The 20,039-nt window shown below is 44.8% G+C and overlaps 2 protein-coding genes and 1 long non-coding RNA gene across 4 annotated transcripts in view; 2 read left to right on the plus strand and 1 right to left on the minus strand.

Annotated features, from left to right (window-relative positions):
* The window catches only part of LOC310769172, a 20,352-nt gene continuing 313 nt past the window's right edge, over positions 1-20,039 (minus strand). The window contains exons 2-4 of the long non-coding RNA XR_014551483.1: positions 4,383-5,107; positions 653-2,438; positions 1-232 (exon numbers count right to left, since the gene is read on the minus strand). This is a non-coding gene — a long non-coding RNA (uncharacterized lncRNA). The remainder of the gene's footprint in view (positions 233-652; positions 2,439-4,382; positions 5,108-20,039) is intronic.
* Positions 6,605-19,408, plus strand: LOC310768583 (uncharacterized protein). Of its 2 annotated transcripts, none has more exons than XM_083626953.1 (7): positions 6,605-6,648; positions 12,051-12,555; positions 12,751-12,832; positions 13,088-13,170; positions 13,618-13,744; positions 15,136-17,982; positions 18,990-19,408. In XM_083626953.1, exons 2-6 carry the CDS (start codon positions 12,142-12,144, stop codon positions 17,142-17,144), a joined length of 2,715 nt encoding a protein of 904 aa, XP_083483079.1. In that variant the 5' UTR covers positions 6,605-6,648; positions 12,051-12,141; the 3' UTR covers positions 17,145-17,982; positions 18,990-19,408. The 2 variants fall into 2 exon arrangements, with proteins under 2 accessions (XP_083483079.1, XP_083483078.1); XM_083626952.1 differs by having other exon boundaries at positions 6,610-6,648; positions 11,913-12,555.
* LOC310768582 (uncharacterized protein) overlaps positions 7,052-20,039 on the plus strand; it is a 22,769-nt gene continuing 9,781 nt past the window's right edge. The window contains exon 1 of the mRNA XM_083626946.1: positions 7,052-7,110. The gene's annotated coding sequence lies outside the window, so the exon portion shown is untranslated. The remainder of the gene's footprint in view (positions 7,111-20,039) is intronic.

The following is a 20,039-nucleotide window of genomic DNA, read 5'->3' on the forward strand; positions in this document are numbered from 1 at the left end:
GGAAGGAGCTTCAGTCAGAGCACCCAGCTCACTTTCCATCACATACTTCATTCCGGGGGGAAACCATATCACTGCTTGCAATGTGGAAAGACTTTCACTTGGAAAATAAGTCTCACTTCCCATCAGAGAATTCATACAGGTGAGAAACCCTATCACTGCTTGGAATGTGGAAAGAGCTTCAGGGAGAGAAACAAGCTCACTGTCCATCAGATAATTCATACAGGGGAGAAACCTTATCAGTGCCAAGAGTGTGGAAAGAGCTTCACTCAAAAGGGCCGTTTAAATTCCCATCAGATAATTCATAGAGGAGAAAAACCTTATCACTGCTTGGAGTGTGGCAAGAGCTTCTTTCGAAGACGCCAGCTCACTGTCCATCAGAGAATTCATATAGGGGGAGAACCCTATCAGTGTTTGGAATGTGGCAAGAGCTTCCGGGAGAGAAGCAATCTAACTGTCCATCAGAGAATTCATACAGGGGAGAAACCCTATCAGTGCCAAGAGTGTGGAAAGAGCTTCAGTCAAAAGGGCAGTTTAAATTCCCATCAGAGAATTCATACAGGGGAAAAACCATATCAGTGCTTGGAATGTGGCAAGAGCTTCTCTCGAAGAGGCCAACTCATGGCCCATCAAAAAATTCATACAGGGGAGACACCCTATCAGTGCTTGGAATGTGGAAAGAGCTTCAGTCACCAAGGCCAGCTCAATGTCCATCAAAGAATTCATACAGGGGAGAAGCCATATCAGTGCTTGGAATGTGGAAAGAAATTCACCCAGAGCTCCAATCTCACAATCCATCACAGAATTCATACAGGGGAGACACCCTATCAGTGCTTGGAATGTGGAAAGAGCTTCAGTCACCAAGGCCAGCTCAATGTCCATCAAAGAATTCATACAGGGGAGAAGCCATATCAGTGCTTGGAATGTGGAAAGAAATTCACCCAGAGCTCCCATCTCACAATCCATCACAGAATTCATACAGGGGAGAAACCCTATCAGTGCTTGGAATGTGGAAATAGATTTATTGTGGAGGCCAAACTCAGGATCCATCAAAGAATTCACAGCAAAAGAAAACTATTTTAATGCCAAGAATGTGGGAAGAGCTTCAGTCACAGGGCCCGTCTCGCTTCCCATCAAAGAACTCACATTGATGGCAAATTATAGTAGTGGCTGTATACAGATTTAATTTTAGGAGCCCTTAGTTTGTATGAGGTGAGAATTGCAGTTGGGTTCTTTGCCACATCTGGTGCCCCGTAGTAATTCCTACAACATACCCAAGAACTGTGACTTTCAAGTTCTTGGCCAAGGTGTTTAATGCCTTCTTCACAGTTTCCTTTCTCTTGGCAGATCAAAATGAGCAGGAGACGTCAAAGGTTGCAATTTGAATTGGGTTGCAAAGCTGGGACAATTAGAATAAGAGGCAGTATTTGACTATTGACTCAAAACCCTACAGTGCATTTAATATAACGGACTTTTAATTTTTATTCTTTGTATATCGTATTGTTGTTTTATTGGTATGCCCAGGGGCTGACGCAAAGAAAGATTTATTCATTCATTGAACATTTTCTTCGCGTCATGCCTGGGGTGAGGGATAAGAGTGATTTGGTGACACTGATGAGATGGCTGTCCACGCTGAACTTTCCTCGGAAGGACATGGGGTAAAATTTGTGATAGTTGATTGAATATTAGATATTATAGATTTTGATTCTGTTCGAAGTGTCCTAGTACTTATTGCATTTAACCTTTTTGATAGAATGTATTAGGCATGATTTTTGTATGCCTGCATTTTGTAATCCCCATGCCACCCTCCTGCACTGTGTAAAGCTGTGATGTGTATATTGCCTACCTCTTCTAGCCTTATCTGACCCTAGAAGGGCAGGTGATGTTTAGAGAAAGAGGAAGGAGTTGAACTAGCATCCGTGTGAGAACTCACATATCTCCCCAAAGGTTTTCACATCTTTTGGTACCAGGGAAGTCAGATATGGGATTGAAATGTCAACAGTCCCATGCAAGTCCTGGTTGCCATGGGCATGGTGTCAGAGTGAGACATATGCGACCCAAATGACCTGGTCACTCTGGGACACCCACCGCAAGGTAATTTCAGAGGAGTCGATATCCGCATGAAGCCACGCATCCCATGACCTGTAACCTTTCTTGATGCAAGTGGAAGAGTGTTGTGGCATTTTATGAGTCTTTGTGTGCTTTGTATATAACCTTTCTTCTAATATGCCTCCTGGCAGCCTTTTCGAACTAGCCGTTCTGCTGAACAACTGGTTAGCCAGGCTGTCCTATTGAAATAGTTTGAATAAACTAGCTCCCTGCAGGATGCTGAGATTGCTCTCATTCTATTGGTTCTGAGTTTTTGTTTCAAGTATTCCCTCCCCTGGGTCACGAACCAGTGATGTAGAAGCAAATTCTGATCACATGAGCAATTCACGAGACTTCCGGGTTAGCGCGATCGACTAATGGCGGATTCCCTCCGAGCTCCGGAGGGAATCTGCTCAGTAGGGGACGGGTCCTGGCGACGCGGGGACCCTCAGAAACCACAGGCGCTGAAGCCTGTGGATTTGGTGACTCGGCGGGCACCATTTGCGCCCCCCGACCCGCGAAGGAGCCTTTTTAAAGGCTTCGGAACGGGGGCCAGGGAGCGGTGCGGTGCTGTGAGTCAATTGCTTCCCCTACGGAGCGAAGCCGCATGCCATGGTCGGAGAGCGCTGACTTCTTCCTTTGAACATTTGGACTAAAAGTAACAACCCGTGAGTAATACGGAAATTGGATTTAAAATTTCTTTTTTGGATTTGGCACGAGCGGGGAAGGCGCAAAGAGGAAGTCCGTCTCCCCGTCTTGTAAACATCTTAAAGCAAGGACTAGATAAGTAAGGTTGAGAGAACACCTTCTTCTTGAGAGGATAAAAGTAATTAATTTCACATTTTGGCAGTATAAGTGAATTTGCTGGAGGATAAGAATTAATTTTGAGAGTGGAACCGTCACCCCCCCCCCCAGGACCTTGGAGCGATCCGTGAGAGAGCATGTTGAAGAGACACAGAAGATTTTGACAGCTGTCAAACTAGCTGTCAAAGCTGGGGGAAAAGAGAGCTTTGTTCTGTTGCCTTTGCTGGTTATATTTGTTACATTCAGGTAATAAATTGTTGAAAACAAAGAGAAAAAGTTAATTTGACTTTTGGATTGGAACTGGAAGGAATACTAAGTAACCAGAACTCCTCTAGAGGGGGCTCTGGGACATTACAAGAATGGCTGCAAATGGAAAAATACTGACTGACCTGGAGAGGACTTTTCTTCTCCTGGGAAAGTTACAAGAACAAAGCAATGTTTTGGCTACAAATGTTACAATATTGAATGAAACAGTAAATAAACTTGCTGAAACTGGAAGGGACTTGACTCAAGTCTTTGTATCTGAACAAAAAGTTTTTGTAACTGAGCTAAAAATCTTTGCAGCTGAACAAGAAAAGAAATCTGAGAAATTTGAGAAAGTGGGGAAAGAGATATATGACGATTTAGAGGGAAAGGAAGGAGGAGCTATAATGCCGCAGATGATTAAGGAGAGCCAGAGGCCTGCTAAGATGGATATAAAGGAAAAGAAGAATGAGATTATGAAAATCTGGTTTGAATGGAAGAATGAGGAATGGAGAGATCTCCTCATGTGGAGATCTGAAGACTTATGGATTACAAACCTGACTAAAGTGGAAGCTGGAGTTTCTGGGACATTTGGACTTAAAAGAAGTAAGAAACAAGATTTGGACTACACTTTTAAATATGGAGGTCTGGCTGGAAGAAATATGGACCTTATTGGGACAGAGCTTCTCCGAGATTTGGTGTTTAATATAAAGGACTATCAAAAAAACCGGCAGAGAGGAATTGAGAGAGAATTAAGAGCCTCGGATGTGAGGTCACCAGGCTGACAGCAGATAGACTGATGGACATTTGTTGGAGCCCGAAACCGGGAAAGGCGGGGAGTGGGGCTTTGGGAATCCAAAGGGTGTACAATTATACTTTGTTTTCTTTTTGTATTTTGTTTTGCTACTTATATCAAAATGGGGAACTCGTGAAAGGGAATTGGGGTCGATCTTAGAAAAAGATATTAAGAATAAGTACTGACGTATAAAGACTGAGGTTTAGGTTAAAATTGGTTAATTAAAATGAAGTAAATATAATAAGGTAAAATTTGGGGTTAAGAACTTGCTGAACGAAAAAAATTGATCTGGAATACAAGAAGGGGAGGTGTGGGGAAGTCTGGGAAATATGTTATTGAAAGTAAGGAATGCAAATTATATGTGTGTTTTTTTCCTGTTTTTTTTTTGTTTTTTCTTTATTTTTTGAAAATTTCAATAAATATCCTTTAAAAAAAGATCACATGAGCAATTCACATACTTAATACTTTCCTTTCTTCTGTGAGAAGCTTAAGTCAATGATTCCCTTTCTGCTGTCCTCCGATCACTCACAATGGGCGTATGCCAAGAGGAAAGAATCGTATCCATGAGGAAGAAGAGTTCTTGGTTCGTCTTACGCCAAAGGGAGCAAGAGATGGACACGTTTGTTTGCTTTAGGGTCCTCCAGGGTATCCCTTCAAAGATGGAAGAAAGGAGATGAAGGGAAGAGCTAAGGGCAGAAATGCATTTAAGAGGGAATAGAATCTCATTGCATTGTTTCAATAAAATGTTGCATCCCACGTACAAAGTTTCCATCCTCATTTCCGTCGCTGATTGTGAGGCGGGGGAAGAAAGGTAGTGACATCTAAAGGATATTAGACAAATGAAGTTTATTTGATATACAGTGGAATCTCAGTTTTTTAGCATCTTTGAACCAGAATGTTTCGGTTTTCGAATGCCGAAAACCTGGAAGTAATTGCTTCTGTTTTCGAAGGCGCCTCGGACATTGAACAGCTTCCGCTACGTGTTTTTCCATTTTTTCCTTTGCGCTTGAGTTTTCAAATGTCTTCCGGAACGGATTGTAGTTCTACAAGGTGATACAAATAGTTATAGGTAAGTTTACCTAGAGCTTCCACATATCACAAGAAGGGTTGTCTTTATTTGGGAAAATAGGAAATATTAAAAGGAAAATGCCTTGCTGTGGTACCTCAGGTTACAAACACCTCAGGTTACAGACTCCACTAACGTAGAAGTAGTACCTCGGGTTAAGAACTTTACCTCAGGATGAGAACAGAAATCGCAGGGTGGCAGCGGGAGACTCCATTAGCTAAAGTGGTACCTCAGGTTAAGAACGGACCTCCAGAACGAATTAAGTTCGTGGTGGGGCTCATTAGTGAGAACAATGAGACTGCTTATAGGAAAGAAGTACAGGGGTTAATTCAATGGTGTAAAGAAAACAATCTTATGCTTAACACCAAAAAAACCAAAGAACTCATAATTGACTTTAGGAGAAAGAAAAGTGTATTTTTACCATTGTACATAAATGGCGAGGAGGTGGAGAGGGTTGGTAGTTTTAAATACCTGGGCATTTATATCTCTGAGGACCTCTCATGGACTGCAAATATTAATATGGTTGTGAGGAAGGTGCAGGGGAGGTTGTATTTCCTGAGAATGCTCAGGGGACTGAATCTATCTCAGCACCTACTTCTGTCCTATTATCACAGTACCATCGAGAGTGTCTTAACCTATAGTGTATTATCGTGGTATGGGAGCAGCTCCGAAACGGATAAAAAAGCTTTACAGAGAATAATTAAAATTGCCCAGAATGTTATTGGGCTCCAACTACCAACCCTGGATGAGATCTTCACGTCTCGCACTTTGAAGAAGTCACACAATATCCTGAGAGATCCCACCCATCCTGCTCACAACTTCTTTGAACTGTTGCCTTCGGGCAGAAGATATAGGACAATGAAAACACGAACCACACGCCTTCTGAATAGTTTCTATCCAAGAGCTCTGATTGCACTAAATAATGATCTCAGGGCCAGTTGCAAGAAATAGCAAGCAGGGAGTAGGAAGGAATGAGATAGGTTTTAGGTTATGTTATGCCTTTAAATAGGTTATGTTATATTCTGGATTATGTTATGTTTTATAGATTATGTCTGAATAGGATGAGAGTGTTGGAGATACGTGTAAATGTGTATGTGAACCCGGTCTTTGGGGGGGTGTTTGATTTTCGTTGTTGTGTATACTGTGTATATACGGACAATGACAATAAATTTATCTAAATCTAAAATCTAAATCTAAATCTAAGTTCGTAACCCGAGGTACCACTATATTAGCAAGAAAAACTAAGAGAGTAACGCCGAAGGAAATGGGGTTGGGAAGAGGCTGGTGCGCTTTTAAGGTCTCGGTCCTTTCAAGGTGCTCTTGGCATCAAAATGAGAGCCAGGCTGGTGGCGAGGAAAAGGCCCGCCAGCAGGATGTCCTTGCAGGACCTTTCGTGCTCCTCCTGCTCCTGTTTCCAAGGGAGGGAGCAGCTCAGAGGCCAGTCCAGAGGGTCCCCCAAATAAGGCCCCCCTCCGAGTGCAGGCCATGCCGGCTTTGCAGGGGGGGAGAGGGGGGAGCTGGGGTCGCCCGGGGCGCCAAGGGTTAAAAGGAGCTGGGCTGGATTCCTAGAGAGGACCGGAAATCAAGGGAGAAGGTTCTCTCCCATCCCTGCAAAGAGGAGGAGGGCTGTTGTCTCAGCTCCTTCTGGGATCCGGTGAGTCTCTTTCTCTTCTGCTTAGGTTGTGTTGGGGAGATGGGGGAGTCCCCAGGGGGCAGGGCAGCCAGGAGGGTCCCCCAGGAAGAGAGAGAAGGGAGCCTGGGAAGCTCCCAAGGAGCAGCGCAGAAGGCCAGCCACGGGAGCCAGGGAGACATCCTTCTTAGGGACCCCCAGAGTCATCTAGCCGAACCCGCGGCAGCGCAGGAATCTCTTGCCCAACCTGGGGCTCGAACCCAAGACCCTGAGATCAGGGAGACTCATGTTCTACTGTCGCAGGTTTTTTCCGTTAACACTACAAACTGCCTTATTCAGATTTCTTTCTGCAATTCGCGTGGCTCCTCCTGGGCTCCTCAGGGAGGGAGAGAGAGAGCGAATGTGAGCTTGGTGTGCTCCACCTTGCAAGGGTTAAAAGGCACTGAGATGCATTCCTAGAGAGGACTGGAAATAAGTGGGGATGCGGTCCTCCCGAGCAAAACATCCCAAAATAGCCTTTCCCACTTTCCTAGCTTCCTCCCTGCAGGAGGGGGAAGGTGGCTTTCGTCTCCTCTGCAGGAGCTGCCTCAGTTTCCCTTCAGGGACCTGGTGAGTTTCCTCTCTTTTCTGCCTTAGGGTGCATTGGGGAGATGTGGGGCGGGTCCATGGGGAGCCTGCTCAGCTCCTGCAAGGGGATCCCCAAGCCAGGGATAGGTGGTTCTGCCCCCCTTCCTCTCTGCAAAACCTGGGAGGCTGCAAGTAGCAGGAGGTCTGCAACTCTCTTCTTCCTTTGCATCAAGACGCCGCATGCTCCTTTGGGGAGGGGGAGTCACTGAGTCAGGAAGAAAAGGGCATGCAAAGGAACCCCGATGGGATTGAGGAAACAGTCACGTTCATTAACCCAGGTGGCTGCCAGATGGACACATTTGGAGGTAGAACTAAAACCTTGGCCTCTATGATAAACAAAGTCCTTCCTTGTCACAATGCACACTTAGACCCATGGAACTACCATCCACAGGAGAAAGGGATGGCCACCGAGCCAGATGGCTTGAGAAGAGAATGGGGCGAATTCAGGGAGGAGCAGAGGGCTAGTGGTGTCTCCTGGCCCCACAGTTGGAGGCAGCCATGCTTCTGAATGCCAGCTGCTGGGAAGTGCAGGGGGAGAGAGTTATCCCTGGGCTCCAGCCCTGCTGGTGGGCTTCCCAGAAGAGGCGCCAGGTTGGCCTCAGTGAGAACAGGAGGCTGGACTGTCTTCACCCAAAAGGTTAGCACAGCCCAACCTGGAGATAACAGAATAAAGGATGCAAGGAGGGAGCTGCATGGACTGGGTGGGCAGAGAGTAATGGTGAAGGGAACCAGCTGGGGAACCCGCAAGGGAAGGTGACTCTGGGCCAGGGGAGGGGTTTGGGGGCTATGAAGAGTGGTCAGAGGGAGGAGGAGGTGTCTGAAGAGGTAACGGGGCTTAGTGAGCGAGGGGAATCTGTGGCAGAGAGCAATCTAGATCCAGAGGCAGGAGATTCGGATGAGGGAGGCCAAAAGGTAGGGATGATTCTGGCTGGTGAAGAGGAATAGGGGTCTCCCCTCCTCCTGTGACAAGCTCCCCCCCATATCATCATAATCAGTTACTTGATGTTCACCCAAAATTCCCATGGCGGATTAAAACAGTAAATCACAATATTGTTGTTGTTTGTTGTTTAGTCGTTTAGTCGTGTCCGACTCTTCGTGACCCCATGGACCAGAGCACGCCAGGCACTTCTGTCTTCCACTGCCTCCCGCAGTGTAGTCAGACTCATGTTTGTAGCTTCGAAGACACTATCCAACCATCTCGTCCTCTGTCGTCCCCTTCTCCTTGTGCCCTCCATCTTTCCCAACATCAGGGTCTTTTCCAGGGAGTCTTCTCTTCTCATGAGGTGGCCAAAGTATTGGAGCCTCAGCTTCACGATCTGTCCTTCCAGTGAGCACTCAGGGCTGATTTCCTTAAGAATGGATACGTTTGATCTTCTTGCAGTCCATGGGACTCTTAAGAGTCTCCTCCAGCACCATAATTCAAAAGCATCAATTCTTCGACGATCAGCCTTCTTTATGGTCCAGCTCTCACTTCCATACATCACTACTGGGAAAACCATAGCTTTTATTATACGGACCTTTGTTGGCAAGGTGATGTCTCTACTTTTTAAGATGCTGTCTAGGTTGGTCATTGCTTTCCTCCCAAGAAGCAGGCGTCTCTTAATTTCATGGCTGCTGTCACCATCTGCAGTGATCATGGAGCCCAAGAAAGTAAAATCTCTCACTGCCTCCATTTCTTCTCCTTCTATTTGCCAGGAGGTGATGGGACCAGTGGCCATGATCTTCGTTTTTTTGATGTTGAGCTTCAGACCATATTTTGCGCTCTCCTCTTTTACCCTCAATAAAAGGTTCTTTAATTCCTCCTCACTTTCTGCCATCAAGGTTGTGTCATCTGCATATCTGAGGTTGTTGATATTTCTTCCAGCAATCTTAATTCCGGCTAGGGATTCATCCAGCCCAGCCTTTCGCATGATGAATTCTGCATATAAGTTAAATAACCAGGGAGACAATATACAGCCTTGTCGTACTCCTTTCCCAATTTTGAACCAATTAGTTGTTCCATATCCAGTTCTAACTGTAGCTTCTTGTCCCACATAGAGATTTCTCAGGAGACAGATGAGGTGATCAGGCACTCCCATTTCTTTAAGAACGTCCCATAGTTTGCTGTGGTCGACACAGTCAAAGGCTTTTGCATAGTCAATGAAGCAGAAGTAGATGTCTTTCTGGAACTCTCTGGCTTTCTCCATAATCCAGCGCATGTTTGCAATTTGGTCTCTGGTTCCTCTGCCTCTTCTAAATCCAGCTTGCACTTCTGGGAGTTCTCGGTCCACATACTGCTTGAGCCTTCCTTGTAGAATTTTAAGCATAACCTTGCTAGCGTGTGAAATGAGTGCAATTGTGCGGTAGTTGGAGCATTCTTTAGCACTGCCCTTCTTTGGGATTGGGATGTAGACTGATCTTCTCCAATCCTCTGGCCACTGCTGAGTTTTCCAAACTTGCTGGCATATTGAGTGTAGCACCTTAACAGCATCATCTTTTAAAATTTTAAATAGTTCAGCTGGAATACCATCACTTCCACTGGCCTTGTTATTTGCAGTGCTTTCTAAGGCCCATTTGACTTCACTCTCCAGGATGTCTGGCTCAATGTCAGCAACCCCACTACCTGGGGTGTACGAGGCATCCATTTCTTTCTGGTATAATTCCTCTGTGTATTCTTGCCACCTCTTCTTGATGTCTTCTGCTTCTGTTAGGTCCTTACCACTTTTGTCCTTTATTATGGCAATCTTTGAACGAAATGTTCCTTTCATATCTCCAATTTTCTTGAACAGATCTCTGGTTCTTCCCATTCTGTTGTTTTCCTCTATTTCTTTGCATTGCTCGTTTAAGAAGGCCTTCTTATCTCTCCTTGCTATTTTTTGGAAATCTGCATTCAATTTCCTGTATCTTTCTCTATCTCCCTCGCATTTTGCTTGCCTTCTCTCCCCCGCTATTTGTAAGGCCTCATTGGACAGCCACTTTGCTTTCTTGCATTTCCTTTTCATTGGGATGGTTTTCATTGCTGCCTCCTGTATAATGTTGCGAGCCTCCATCCATAGTTCTTCAGGCACTCTGTCTAGCAAATCTAAATCCTTAAACCTGTTCCTCACTTCCACTGTGTATTCATAAGGGATTTGATTTAGATTGTATCTTACCGGCCCAGTGGTTTTTCCTACTTTCTTCAGTTTAAGCTTGAATTTTGCTATAAGAAGCTGATGATCCGAGCCACAGTCAGCTCCAGGTCTTGTTTTTGCTGACTGTATTGAGCTTCTCCATCTTTGGCTGCAGAGAATATAATCAATCTGATTTCGATGCTGCCCATCTGGTGATGTCCACGTGTAGAGTCGTCTCTTGTGTTGTTGGAAAAGCGTGTTTGTGATGACCAGCTTGTTCTCTTGACAGAACTCTATTAGCCTTTGCCCTGCTTCATTTTGCTCTCCAAGGCCAAACTTGCCCGTTGTTCCTTTTATCTCTTGATTCCCTACTTTAGCATTCCAATCCCCTATAATGAGAAGAACATCCTTCTTTGGTGTCGCTTCTATAAGGTGTTGTAAGTCTTCATAAAACTGGTCAATTTCAGTTTCTTCAGCACCAGTAGTTGGTGCATAAACTTGGATTACTGTTATGTTAAAAGGTCTGCCTTGGATTCGTATCGAGATCATTCTATCATTTTTGAGATTGCATCCCAGTACTGCTTTCACCACTCTTTTGTTGACTATGAGGGCCACTCCATTTCTTTTCCGGGTTTCTTGCCCACAGTAGTAGATATGATGGTCATCCGAACTGAATTCGCCCATTCCTGTCTATTTTAGTTCACTGATGCCCAGGATGTCAATATTTATTCTTGCCATCTCATTTTTGACCACATCCAACTTACCCAGATTCATGGTTCTTACGTTCCAGGTTCCCATGCAATATTTTTCTTTACAGCATTGGACTTTCCTTTCGCTTCCAGGCATATCCGCAACTGAACGTCCTTTCGGCTTTAGCCCAGCCGCTTCATCAGCTCTGGATCTACTTGTACTTGTCCTCCACTCTTCCCCAGTAGCATGTTGGACGCCTTCCGACCTGAGGGGCTCATCTTCCAGCGTCATAACTTTTATATGCCTGTTGTCTTTGTCCATGGAGTTTTCTTGGCAGGGATACTGGAGTGGCTTGCCGGTTCCTCCTCCAGGTGGATCACGTTTGGTCAAAACTCTCCACTATGACCTGTTCATCTTGGGTGCCCTGCTCGGCATAGTTCATAGCTTCTCTGAGTTCTTCAAGCCCCTTCGCCACGGCAAGGCAGTGATCCATGAAGGGGAAATCACAATATTAGGCAGACTATAAAATTATTACAATCACAGAAAGAAGGCAAATCCTGTATCTCTCTTTTTTAAACAATGTCCTTTGGCCCCCCACACAAGTTATTTGGTCCCACCCACCTGTTCTTTGGCCAGGTGAAGCTCTGGTCCTCAGCTGGGTAGCCAGGTAAAGATCTGGCCCTCAGAATAAAGAAAGAGGGACCCACCCCAGGAGTCTTGAGAATGTGGGAGATTGCAAGTGCTGGAACATGAGGCAGAATCAGGAAATAAATGTGCCCTGACATTTGGGGCTGGGAGGGACCCCCACTATTGCCTTGTGTCCAGATGACTCACTCATCCATTCTTCCTTACTTCCTTCCTTCCTTCCTTTATTTTTTAAAGAAAGCTCAGTCTGAGTTGTGGTGCAGTGCAGCCCTGGTTCCTAGCAAGACTCATCCACGCTTGTCCAGGGAATATTTTTATTTACCTGACTGTGTATCAGATTTACCGGTATATCAGAAAAATATATTTGCTTTTTAGGATTTGCTAAAACCTCTCATTAGGACAGGCAGAATTTGGCAGAAAACGTAGGGACTTCTTTCGATTTCTTAGAGGTGTCCTGAGAACAGAGATGGATGAGCAAGACTCAGCTGGGCCTGAAGCGGGAGGAGGCCATTCCATCCAGACTCTTAGCCATGGAGGAATCTGGGGAAAGTCTGTCCAAAGGATCCTGGGTGAGGAGGACACCCTCCGCTCAGATGTGCAGAGCCAGCAGCTTGGGCAGCTTTGCTACCAGGAGGCCAAAGGACCCCGAGAGGTTTGCAACCGATTCTACCACCTTGGCCGCCAGTGGCTGAAACCAGAAACCCACACGAAAGCTGAGATGCTGGACCTGGTGATCTTGGAGCAGTTCCTGGCTATCCTTCCTGCAGAGATGGAGAGCTGGGTGAGGGAATGTGGAGCGGAGACCAGTTCCCAGGCGGTGGCCCTGGCTGAAGGTTTCCTCCTGAGTCAGGCAGAGGAGAGAAAGCAGGCAGAGCAGCAGGTGAGAGAGACTTTCCTCTGGATACTCCCAAGGGGCTCCAAACATGAGGGAGAGTATCCCCCAATGCTCTACTTATTTGCCCATCTTTTTTTTTGGAAAGCATCTGAGGAATGATATCTGATACCCCTAAAATGTTTGTGTCCTTTGCCATTCCATTTCTAATCTAATTCTTTTGAATGCTTGTTGCTCTTGCAGGGGAAGGATCAGTTTCCAGAAATGGGTCTGGATTCTTCTGAGGTAGAGAGAACTCCGTTGGACTCCAGAGAGAGGCCACTGGGTAAGGAGGAAGGACTTTTTTCTCCCCTGTTTTATCACATGTTGTGAATTTTGAAACTAATCTGTTAATTATTCTCATCTTTTGGTGGAGGTCACAGGGGGCCAAGAGCCCAGAGGAGGGGAGATGTATTTTAGCACAACTAATATGTGAAATGGTTACTAATGTCCACATTTACGTGGCTACTCTTACTTTTTGGAAGGCCCACCTATAGTTTTCCTTCTGAGTGAAGCATGCACTTAACTTTTTCTCTCGTAGGAGACCGAAGGATGCCAGCAAGACCTGTTTGTCCATCTTTTCTTGGTGGCGAAGGGGAAGCTGCCCCTGTGGAACCAGAGCAGGTAGGAGGAAGGAGCCATGTGGGGAAAGAGGATGTCATGGATAGGTAGGACACAGAGGAAAGGTGGGAGGAACCGCCAAGGAAAGAAGGGCTGAATGCTAAAATAGGCTTCTAGGCAGTTTACACACCACACCAAACAGTGGCCAGGATTCACCCCATCAGTCACACAATGGGGCTTTCCCCCTCCCATCCCCCGGTCATTGCCCCCCCTGCACACCTTGACGTTGTCTATAGGGCATCAGGAGGGTCCTCCCCACGCGGCAAGAACAGCACACAGGGAAAGAAGGAAGGGGATCCTTCCATGTGGCAAATGGGGATGTGTCCATCATGAAATGTGCAGAAGAAGAATCCCATTAAAACATAACATCAGTTAAGAGGCAGAAGACAACAGAGCAAAGTGTAACAGTTCACCTTGATGTTGTCTAAGAGGACAACCTTTTTCTTTTAGGGTCCATTGTGCTTTGAAGATGTAGCTGTGCATTTCACAGACGAGGAGTGGGCGTTGCTGGATCCTGAGCAGAGAGCTCTGCACAAGGAAGTCATGGAGGAGAATCGTGGGATCTTGGACTCTCTCGGTAAGGCTTCCTCTTGGATCATCCTATCTGCTTTGAAATTCAAGATATATCTCTATGGGAGGAACCTCTGATTTTTCGATGGGGCTCCACAGCAGCACCCCCACCCCTGGGATTCTAACACTCCCACAGAAAACATTGGATGGATGACTATTGACTGCTTTCCCTGTGAATATTCTTCCTCCAGTTCGGCCTTTTCAAAGCATGAAACACAGACAGATGGGCGGGTAATAAATAATAAAATTATTACTATCATTATGATCATCATCATCATGCTTATCCCCCTCCAAGATGGCTCCCCTTTTGCTCTTGAAGGGCTGGCCTGTCTGCAGCCCCACAGCCTCCCATCAGGGCCCCTTCACCAGGGGCAGCAGCACAGGAAGGGCCTCAGGAAAGCAGCCATGACTCCAGCCGGGCTGAGAACCCTCTGGCCAGATGCAGAGGAGGAGGAGGAGGAGGAGGAAGGCTGATCCCTCTCCTTCCCCTCATAGGGCCAGGGCTGCCAGAGGCGCAGGTTGCTGAGCAGGGGGAAAGGAGCTCAGCTGAAGAGCCTCTGGGGGAGTTAAGATTGTTACGATATTGAAGCAATGCAGCTGCAAAGTGCTAGCTTGAAAAGTAAACATAATGGGAATGTTGGGACTGCCTGTGGGAAACAGAGGGACAGTCAATTCACAGTGCGAAGCACCGGAATTAGCTCAGAGTGTAATATGAGCTCTTCCGTTTGTTCCTGTCCAGGAAGTGCAGGAAGTGTTTGTCACTACACTGCTGGAGTTTGAAGAGAGCAGTCATGTTTTTTGTAACGCTGCAAAGACAGAAATAAAGACATGTAAATACGTTTCTGTCTATCTCTTTCTCCTGCCAGGGGGCAGGAAAGAGGGGGTGTGTTCTTCTCACGTTTGAGAAGAATCGCCTATCGAGACCTTGCCTGCGCTTGCTGGGAATGCAGCCAGGGAGGTCAACAGGGAATCAAGCCGGGTGCATGGGATTGTTGCCAGTTTCTCCTGATATGGGCTTGAATTCCCGACAAAGATACCCCTCCGTATTTTTCCCAGGCTCCTCTAAAATGCACAATGCCTTCTCAAATGTAGGCTTCTAAGGGATTCAGGAAGTTCAAGTAGCTTCTGTCAGATTTTTCATTTCTGTTCTTGCTTCTTTCTGTCATTAGTTGACTTAAGAGACAAGTGACATTGGAGATGGCACAGATCCCATAATTGGGCCAAACAAAATCCATCCAAGAAAATAACCAGGCTTTTTGAATCTCAGGCAATGAACCCTGGAGGAAGACCTCAAATCTAATTCCCCTCATTTCTTCTTGGGTCAGAAACATTAATTAGCACTGCTTTATAATTGGGGGATCCATTGCTTCCTGAGGCTCCAATCTGTTTCTCTCTCAGTTGCAGGTGGTGATGAATTGGAGCTGAAGAACGAGGGAGACCACGACAAAAGCCACAGAGTGGAGAAGTCATATCCATATTCAGAGTGCAGAGAAAGCTTCAGTCAGAGCTCCCATTCCACTTCAAATCAAAGAACTCCCCTTGAGAAGAAACCCTATCAGTGCTTGGAATGTGGAAAGAGCTTCAGGGAGAAAAACAAACTCACTGTCCATCAGAGAATTCATACAGGGGAGAAACCCTATCAGTGCCAAGAGTGTGGAAAGAGCTTCAGTCAAAAGGGCAGTTTAACGACCCATCAGAGAATTCATACAGGGGAGAAACCTTATCACTGCTTGGAATGTGGAAAAAGATTCATTGACAGACGCCAGCTCACTGTCCATCAGAGGATTCATTCGAGGGAGAAACCTTATCGATGCTTTGAATGTGGAAAGAGCTTCAGTCAGAGCACCCAGCTCACTTTCCATCACATACTTCATTCCGGGGGGAAACCATATCACTGCTTGCAATGTGGAAAGACTTTCACTTGGAAAATAAGTCTCACTTCCCATCAGAGAATTCATACAGGTGAGAAACCCTATCACTGCTTGGAATGTGGAAAGAGCTTCAGGGAGAGAAACAAGCTCACTGTCCATCAGATAATTCATACAGGGGAGAAACCCTATCAGTGCCAAGAGTGTGGAAAGAGCTTCACTCAAAAGGGCAGTTTAAATTCCCATCAGAGAATTCATAGAGGAGAAAAACCTTATCACTGCTTGGAGTGTGGCAAGAGCTTCTTTCGAAGAAGCCAGCTCACTGTCCATCAGAGAATTCATATAGGGGGAGAACCCTATCAGTGTTTGGAATGTGGCAAGAGCTTCAGGGAGAGAAGCAATCTAACTGTCCATCAGAGAATTCATACAGGGGAGAAACCCTATCAGTGCCAAGAGTGTGGAAAGAGCTTCAGTCAAAAGGGCAGTTTAAATTCCCATCAGAGAATTCATACAGGGGAGAAACCTTATCACTGCTTGGAGTGTGGCAAGAGCTTCTTTCGAAGAAGCCAGCTCACTGTCCATCAAACAATTCATACTGGAGAGACACCCTATCAGTGCCTGGAATGTGGAAAGAGCTTCAGTCACCAAGGCCAGCTCACTGTCCATCAAAGAATTCATACAGGGGAGAAGCCATATCAGTGCTTGGAATGTGGCAAGAGCTTCTTTCGAAGAAGCCAGCTCACTGTCCATCAAACAGTTCATACTGGGGAGACACCCTATCAGTGCCTGGAATGTGGAAAGAGCTTCAGTCACCAAGGCCAGCTCAATGTCCATCAAAGAATTCATACAGGGGAGAAGCCATATCAGTGCTTGGAATGTGGAAAAAAATTCACCCAGAGTGCCCATCTCACAATCCATCACAGAATTCATACAGGGGAGAAACCCTATCAGTGCTTGGAATGTGGCAAAAGCTTCAGAAAAAAGCGCACTTTAACTTCCCATGAGAGAAGTCATACAGGGGGAAAACCCTATCTGTGCCAAGAGTGTGGCAAGAGCTTCAGAAAAAAGAACAATTTTACTTCCCATGAGAGAATTCATAGAGGGGAAAAACCCTATCAGTGCCAAGATTGTGGCAGGGACTTCATTGACAGACGCTATTTCAGTGTCCATCAGAGGATTCATACAGGGGAGAAGCCATATCAGTGCTTGGAATGTGGAAAGAGTTTCACTTGGAAAAGAAGTTTCACTTCCCATCAAAGAAGTCATACAGGGGAGAAGCCATATCAGTGTTTCGAATGTGGAAAGAGCTTCATTCAAAGAGGCCTTCTCAGTGTCCATCAAAGAATTCATACAGGGGAGAAGCCCTATCAGTGCTTGGAATGTGGAAAGAAATTCACCCAGAGTGCCCATCTCACAACCCATCACAGAATTCATACAGGGGAGAAACCCTATCAGTGCTTGGAATGTGGAAAGAGATTTATTGAGAAGGCCAAACTCGGGATCCATCAAAGAATTCACAGCAAAAGAAAACTATTTTAATGCCAAGAATGTGGGAAGAGCTTCAGTCACAGGGCCCGTCTCGCTTCCCATCAAAGAACTCACATTGGGGGCAAATTATAGTAGTGGCTGTATACAGATTTAATTTTAGGAGCCCTTAGTTTGTATGAGGTGAGAATTGCAGTTGGGTTCTTTGCCACATCTGGTGCCCCATAGTAATTCCTACAATGTACCCAAGAACTGTTATTTGCAAGTTCTTGGCCAAGGTGTTTAATACCATCTTTAGAGTTTCCTTTCTCTTGGCAGATCAAAATGAGCAGGAGACAGCAAAGGTTGCAATTTGAATTGGGTTGCAAATCTGGGACAATTAGAATAAGATCCACTATTTGACTATTGACTCAAAACCCTACAATGTATTTTATATAACGGACTTTTTATTTTTATTCTTTGTATATTGTATTGTTGCTCTATTGGTATGCCCGGGGGCTGACGCGAATAAAGATATATTCATTCATTGAACATTTTTGTCGCGTCATGCCTGGGGTGAGGGATAAGAGTGGTTTGGTGACACTGATGAGATGGGTGTCCATGCTGAACTTTCCTAGGAAGGACTTGGGGTTAAATTTGTGATAGTTGGTTGAATATTAGATATAATAGATTTTGATTCTGTTCGAAGTGTCCTAGTACTTATTGCATTTAACCTTTTCGATAGAATGTATTAGGCATGATTTTTGTATGCCTGCATTTTGTAATCCCCATGCCACCTTCCTGCACTGTGTAAAGCTGTGATGTGTATATTGCCTACCTCTTCCAGCCTTATCTGACCTTGGAAGGGCAGGTGATGTTTGGAGAAAGAGGAAGGAGTTGAGCTAGCATCCGTGTGAGAACTCACATATCTTTTTTTTTTTAATATTTATTGAAATTTTACAAAAACATAGGTTTACAGAATACAAAAAAAAATAGGAAAAGAAAAAGATAAAAAAAGAAAAGATACAAAAATACATAAAAAATAAAAATACAAAATACAAAAAACAGATAGATAAAAAAGAATTAAAAACAAATCCATTTTTTGTAACTTTAAACTCATAAGCTTGTTTCCTTGACCTCCTCACACCTCCCCTTTTTGTATTCCCATTTAAATAATCAAATCAGCAAATCCTTACCCTCTTTCGTTTATCTTAACTCTATATCTTAACATATTATAACTCTATATTTTCATCCATTATCAATTCATTTTTGCATATTCTCATTAACTTTGTTGCTAATGCCACTTATTTTCAATCCAACATCATTTTTAACATTCATTAATTTTACAGTATTTCTGCAGATAGTCTTTAAATTTCTTCCAATCTTCTTCCACCAACTCTTCTCCCAGGTCTCGGATTCTGCCAGTCATTTCCGCTAATTCCATATAGTCCATCACCTTCATCTGCCACTCTTCCAGGGTGGGTAAATCTTGTGTCTTCCAACACTTTGCAATGAGTATTCTTGCTGCTGTTGTTGCATACATGAAGAAAGTTCTATCCTTCTTTGGCACCAATTGGCCGACTATGCCCAGGAGAAAGGCCTCTGGTTTCTTCAGGAAGGTATATTTAAATACCTTTTTCATTTCATTATAGATCATCTCCCAGAAAGCCTTAATCTTTGGGCACGTCCACCAAAGGTGAAAGAATGTGCCTTCATTTTCTTTACATTTCCAACATTTGTTATCGGGCAAATGATATATTTTTGCAAGCTTGACTGGTGTCATGTACCACCTGTATATCATTTTCATAATATTCTCTCTTAAGGCATTACATGCCGTAAATTTCATACCGGTGGTCCACAACTGTTCCCAGTCAGCAAACATAATGTTATGACCAATATCTTGTGCCCATTTAATCATAGCAGAGAACTCACATATCTCCTCAAATGTCTTTGACATCTTTTGGTACCGGGGAAGTAAGATATGGGATTGAAATGTCAACAGTCCCATGCAAGTCCTGGTTGTCATGGGCATGGTTGCAAAGTGAGACATAAGAGACCCAAATGACCTGGGCACTCGGGGATACAGCAAGGTAATTTCAGAGGAGACGATATCCGCATGAAGCCACACATCCCATGACCTGTAACCTTTCTTGATGCAAGTGGAAGAGTGTCGTGGCATTTTATGAGTCTTTGTGTGCTGTGTATATCATCTTTCTTCTAATATGCCTCCAGGCAGCCTTTTCGAACTAGCCGTTCTGCTGAACAGCAGGTTAGCAAGGCTGTCCTCTTGCAGTAGTTTGAATAAACCAGGTCCGTGCAGGATGCTGAGATTGCTCTCATTCTCTTGGCTCTGAGTTTTTGTTTCAAGTATTCCCTCCCCTGGGTCACGAACCGGTTATGTAGAAGCAAATTCTGATCACACGAGCAATTCACATACTTAATACTTTCCTTTCTTCTGTGAGAAGCTTAAGTCAAGGGTTCCCTTTCTGCTGTCCTCCGATCACTCACAATGGGCGTATGCCAAGAGGAAAGAATTGTATCCATGAGGAAGCAGAGTTCTTGGTCCATCTTACGCCAAAGGGAGTTAGGAGCAAGAGATGGACAAGTTTGTTTCCTTTAGGGTCCTCCAGGGTATGCCTTCAAAGATGGAAGAAGATTAAAGGAAGAGCTAAGGGCAGGAATGCGTTAAAGAGGTAATATAATCTCATTGCACTGTTTCAATAAAATGTTGCATCCCAGATACAAAGTTCCCATCCTCATTTCCTTCGCTGATTGTGAGGCGGGGGAAGAAAGGTAGTGACATCTAAAGGATACTATACAAATAACGTTTATTTGATATACAGTGGAACCTCAGTTTTTTCGCATCTTTGAACCTGAATGTTTCGGTTTTTGAATGCAGAAAACCTGGAAATAATTCCTTCTGTTTTCGAACGCGCCTCGGACGTTGAACATCTTCCGCTGCGTATTTTT

This window comes from Podarcis filfolensis, assembly GCF_964270895.1.
Source record: "Podarcis filfolensis genome assembly, chromosome: 8".
Taxonomy (NCBI): domain Eukaryota; kingdom Metazoa; phylum Chordata; class Lepidosauria; order Squamata; family Lacertidae; genus Podarcis; species Podarcis filfolensis.